General features: G+C 52.5%; 1 protein-coding gene across 2 annotated transcripts; it reads left to right on the top strand.

The window, feature by feature from the left end:
• Positions 1-769: 769 nt before the first annotated feature.
• Positions 770-2,133, top strand: LOC146420676 (uncharacterized). Of its 2 annotated transcripts, XR_014849065.1 has the most exons (3): positions 770-869; positions 1,057-1,720; positions 1,997-2,113. XR_014849065.1 is itself a non-coding variant. In XM_085048027.1 (2 exons), exons 1-2 carry the CDS (start codon positions 818-820, stop codon positions 1,662-1,664), a joined length of 660 nt encoding a protein of 219 aa, XP_084904153.1. In that variant the 5' UTR covers positions 770-817; the 3' UTR covers positions 1,665-2,133. The 2 variants fall into 2 exon arrangements, 1 of the variants encoding a protein (XP_084904153.1); XM_085048027.1 differs by having other exon boundaries at positions 1,057-2,133.
• The last annotated feature ends 3,154 nt before the right edge of the window (positions 2,134-5,287 follow it).

Genomic DNA, 5,287 nt, shown 5'->3' with positions numbered 1-5,287 from the left:
CATACGACCAGAGGAAATTACCTCAAGTTGCTCCATGGGAGGTTTCGATTGGATCTCTAGGAATTATTCCTTCACCAAAAAGGATATCAAGCTTGTGAACAGGCTACCCAGGAAAATGGCTGAGTCAGCACCCTCAGAAAGATTTCAGTTCATGTGGATTTGGCATTTGGGGGCCTGGCTGATTGGTGGAGTAGGCAGTGTTAGGTTTGGGTTGGACTGTGTGATCTTCAGGGTATTTTCCAACCTTGACATCAGTTTTTGGGATCCCTGAGAGAGCCAGGAGGGTGGAACGCAGGACTCCCAGAGTGGAGAGAGCAGAGAGGGGCAATACCAGAGCTGGGGGATCCCTGGCAGCCTGGAGGAGTGGGGAAGGCTGGAGATGAGGCAGGGCTGGGACACTGTGACACTGAAAGGGGAGAGGGGGAAGCCCCGAGTGCCTGGAGTGCAGGGAGCCGTAAGAGGGGGACCCTGGGAACCCTGGGAGCCAAAGCACAATCAGGGAAGAAGGGACCCCTGGGAGCACCAAAACCCCACAGCATCCCTAAGCAGGACCCAGGAGAAAGGGGGATCCCCAGGACCCACGGGAGCCCAGCAGCTTTGAGAAGGAGGAACCCAGAACCCCAAAGACAGGAGACTGGAAAAGGGGATCTCCTGGGAGGCTTTTTCTGAACTCATTCTTGACTTTTGGAGGATTTTATAGACACAAAACACCTGGTGACTTCTAGAGCTGGACCTGGGCAGGAGGAACCCCCAGCCCAAGGCACTCACACCTTTTTTGTACCCAAACCAGGATTTCCTTTGCCCAAACCTGGGCCGGATGGAGAAGGTGGTGGTGAGGAAGAGGAAGATGCCCCAGGACCCCCAGGCAGGTGAGGAGGAAGTCACTGCCCCTTTCCCCCTCTCTTCTCCTCCATCTCCCAGCCCAGCATTGCCCCTGGCTACAGGACAGCCCTGCTGCTGACACTGTCCTGCTGGGGATGGATTGGGGGATCTCCTTCCCCTTCCCCCTGGCATGGAGGTAAATCCCAAATCCTCTCCTTGTCCTTCCTCCCCTAGGCAATGAGCTGAGGACAGAGACCAAGGAGGGGAAATCACTGGGGCAGATCCTCGTGAAAGAGGCCATTTTGAGCACCTCCAAGACACATGAATTGAACAGTGAGGAAAAGCCCCAGAGATGCTGCACAAGGAGGGGCTGCAAACCCAGCCCAGGGCGCTCTGAGGAGCAAAGACCCACCCTGTGCCAGGAAGGCAACCAGAGCTTCGGACAGAGTTTGGAGCTGCAGTTTCCTGAGCAGGTTCATGATGGGGAGAAGCCCTACAAGTGCTTGGATTGTGGGAAGAGTTTCAGCAGAAACTCCCACTTGATCCACCACAAGAGGATCCACACAGGGGAGAGGTCCTACAAGTGTTCCAAGTGTGGGAAGAGGTTTCAGAGCAGCGGCAACCTCCTCCTGCACCAGTGTATTCACACAGAGGAGAGGCCCTTCTGCTGCCCTGACTGCAAGGTCTTCAAGCAGAACTCCCACCTCATCACCCACCGGCGCATCCACACTGGGGAGAGACCCTATGAGTGTCCTGAGTGTGGGAAGAGCTTCACCCAGAGCTCCAGCCTGATCTCCCACCAGAGGATCCACACTGGAGAGATACCCTACAAGTGTCCTTAGTGTGGGAAGAGCTTCTCCAGGAGTTCTGCCTTGACCCAACACCAACGGAGCCACCGGTATGGGAAGCCCTGTGAGTGCCCTGAGTGCAGGAAGAGCTTCATGCACTGCTCCAACTTGATCACCCATTGGAGACCCACTTTAGGAAGAGCCCTGGTGACCCACATTAGAAAGACACCTGGCTGGTGGCTTCCATGTCCTCCTGATTCCCTCTAGCCACCTGGACTAATGCAGTGGCAGGGACATCCTTTGGGACTTAGATTGACATTGGACACTCATTAGGAAAGCTGATTTATTAACTTTACACCCTAAAAAATGTCACCTGCTCTGTCCAGTTGTTGTTTCAGGTTGCATCAAGCAATGATGGAGGTTCTTGGAGGTCTTTTCCGATCTAAATAATTTCCTTCTTCATCCTGTCAAAACAACCAAAATTGGGGTAAAAATAAAAAAATTACACAGATCTAAAGCTGCACCATTTTCCCAGGATTCTAGGGTGAATTTGGGGTTCAATGGGATATTCAGGAGGATTTGTGTGTTCTGGGGCCACTGAACCAGGCAGAAGGGGCCACAATCTCATAGCTGTGCCAGCAGAACATGTTCACCTGAGACCATATGTTCTCCAGGAATTCTGGTTTTCTGTCCCAGTCCCTGGCCTGGATCTCCCCATTTGGGCTGTGCCCCCAGAGAGCCCAAATTGCTGCTGAAGTGCCCAAGCTGCTCCCACCTGTGGATGTTCCTGTCCACCAACCTCTCCTGGTCAGTGCCATGGGGGTTTGGGAGTGGGTTTAGGGAATCCTGAGGGGATTGGGAGAGGCTTTTGTGGCTCTTGGGGGCTTCTGTGGTGCTTGGAAGGGGCTAGGTGGGGTCTGTTAGGGAGTTTTGGGGTCTTGGCCAGGCTGTGTGGCTTGGAGAGAATGTGGGTGGGTCTTGGGGAAGAAGGGAAAGGCGTTATGGTGTCTCTTGGGGCCATTGATATTGCAGGGAGTGGTTTGGGAGGATCCTAGGGGGAGCTGTGGGGTGGTTTGAGGGGCCTGGGAGTGGCTGTGGGGTTGGGAGGGGATTTGTGGCAATTGTGATCCCCCCAGACCCCAAAGCTGCCACCACACGCTGCCCCCCATGATGCTCCTGGGGGTCGAGGGCTCCATGTTGGAGTTCCTCCTCCTGGCGCTTCAGGAGAAGCTTCAAGATCCCCAGGGGTCATGTGTGTCCCACCCAGAGCATGTGTGACCCCCCATCCCAGTGTCACCCCCTTTTCCCTCCCCACAGGGCTCCCTACCCAGCTCCTGCTCCCCCAGGAGGGAATTTGGGGAGGGGGCAGAGGGGGTGCACAGCCCCTGCTGGGGATGACCCTGAGCCAGCGCCCTTTGTTTAGCACCAACCTGGGCTTGGGATGCAGGAGGAAGAGGCTGATGGGAAGCAGATCCTGCAGGTGGGACAGTGCTTGGGGTCAGGGCAAGGTCCTGCCTTGACCCCTGGAGGGACAGGGGACAGGGGGGACCTGGGGGAGGAAAGACCCTGCTGTGCATGAGCAGCATTGGACTTCTCTGGGGGAACTGTGAGGGGGGGCTGGGGCAGAGTGACCTCCCCAGTGACCTCACACAGCCCCGTGGGATGTCACACATCCACCTTGACGTGTCATAAAGCCCCCCTGGGATGTCACACAGCCCCTAGTGATGTCACATAGCCCCCCTGGGATGTCACACAGCCCCTGGTGATGTCACATATCCACCTAGTGATGTCACACAGCCCCTGGTGATGTCACATATCCACCTAGTGATGTCATACAGCCCCCCTGTTATATCACAGCCCACTCTGGGATGTCACTGCCTCCACTGGGATGCCACACAGTAAATCTGTGATGTCACACCTGCACTGTGATGTCACAGCCCCCTCTGTGATGTCACACAGCCATCTTGTGATGTCAAATCCCTTTCAGTGGTAGGACACTACATCCTCTATGATGCCAAACAGCAAGTCTGTGATTTAACAGCTGCCCTGTGATGTCACACAGTCCCCCCTTTGATGTCACAACCCATTCTGTGTTGTCACTACCCATTCTGTGATGTCACACAGCCATTCTGTGATGTCATGGCCCACTCTGTGATGTCACACAACTGCCCTGGGATGTCACAGCCATAGCTGCAATGTCACAACCCTGCTCTGTGATGTCACACCACCACCCTCTGGTGTCACAGCCCACTCTGTGATGTCCCACAGGCAGCTCTGTGGTATCACAGCCCACTCTATCATCTCTCATCACCATCCTGTGATGTCACAGCCCTCTCTGTGATGTCACACAGCCTCCTCTGTGTCACAGCCTGCTCTGTGATGTCACACATTCCCTCTATGATGTCATAGCTGCTTGATGACCTAACACAACCCGTTCTGTGATGTCATACAGCCCCTTTCTGACATTGTGTGGTTCCAGGGGCCAGGGGGTTTTGGAGAATAAGCATTGTATGAACCCACCAGGTGCAAACAATTCTTCATCTGGCAACATTCCCCCCTTTGAGGCTTGGGAAGCTTCTCTTCCCTTCAAGCTTTCATAAGCCTCACTCTGCTCCTTAACTCACATCCCATGAGTTCCTCACCTGCATTCCTAGCCATGCTCTTCACACAGCTTAAAACAAGTGTCATAATCACAATTATGACTAATTATTACTATGATTACTGATCCAAATTATACTTTACAAAAGTAAGGCCAACCAAGCAGTCAGGGAAAATCCAAGTCCTTTAAATATTTTATTTAAACAGTTACTTTCTAATCCTCCCCTTAATTCCCTGATGGATGCAGCAACTGATTTTATCCTCTCTACCTGATCATCCAATTCAGCATCACATTTGCAATGTGCACACAACAAGTGGTGTTGCTTCAATTCAAGGATCCACATTCTCCATGTAACAGCAAAAGGTCTAATGCCAGTTTGTTCTGCAAGGTCATTTTAGTTTTAGTTGTGGCTTGCAATTGTTCATTTATTTCAGTAAACCCCAACTGAGTTGCATTCACTGAAGTTCCCATTTGCAGTCCAATGGTGTGTGTTTGGTCTATTCCTAAAGGCAGATCTTTGAGGAGTAAAGATGGATTCTAAAATCCATCCCACAGCAATTCCCATGCTGGGATGTTTCCAAGGTTCATCCCCTTTAACCTTTCCCCACAGTTGGGTTCCCAGGGGTGACTCCTTCCACAAGGGATGTAACCTTAATACCCCAAGTGTCCATTGTGCTCTTGATTCCCCTAAGGGCAAATGTGTGCTCCAAATTCCATCACTTCCCACCCATCCTGTGTGAACTAGTGATTTTACCATGTCCTGCTGACAGTCTGTGTCTCTCCAAGCCACACTGTTTGTTAGGTGAGACCTAACAGGTGTCATTAAGAAAGGCAGAATAATTTCTACAAACACATCCCAGCCTTAGAGCCTGGGCCACAGCCATGAGCCACTGTACCTCAGGATTCCAAGTAGTTCAAGTGTCTATCCAAATGCAATTCCACTTTTCCTCTGTCCTGGGATCCTTTGGCCTTGACCTTATTAAATCAGGATATTTTATACCCACCTGGAAGGGGTCCTCTGGGAGGCCTGGGCTCCCTTCCCAGTCCAGACACCACTGAACTGGCTGGATATATTCCC

Source organism: Lichenostomus cassidix, unplaced genomic scaffold (assembly GCF_008360975.1).
Source record: "Lichenostomus cassidix isolate B80296 unplaced genomic scaffold, HeHo_3.0 HiC_scaffold_206, whole genome shotgun sequence".
In the NCBI taxonomy this organism is placed as follows: domain Eukaryota; kingdom Metazoa; phylum Chordata; class Aves; order Passeriformes; family Meliphagidae; genus Lichenostomus; species Lichenostomus cassidix.
This window is presented reverse-complemented; position numbering and strand designations above follow the sequence as displayed.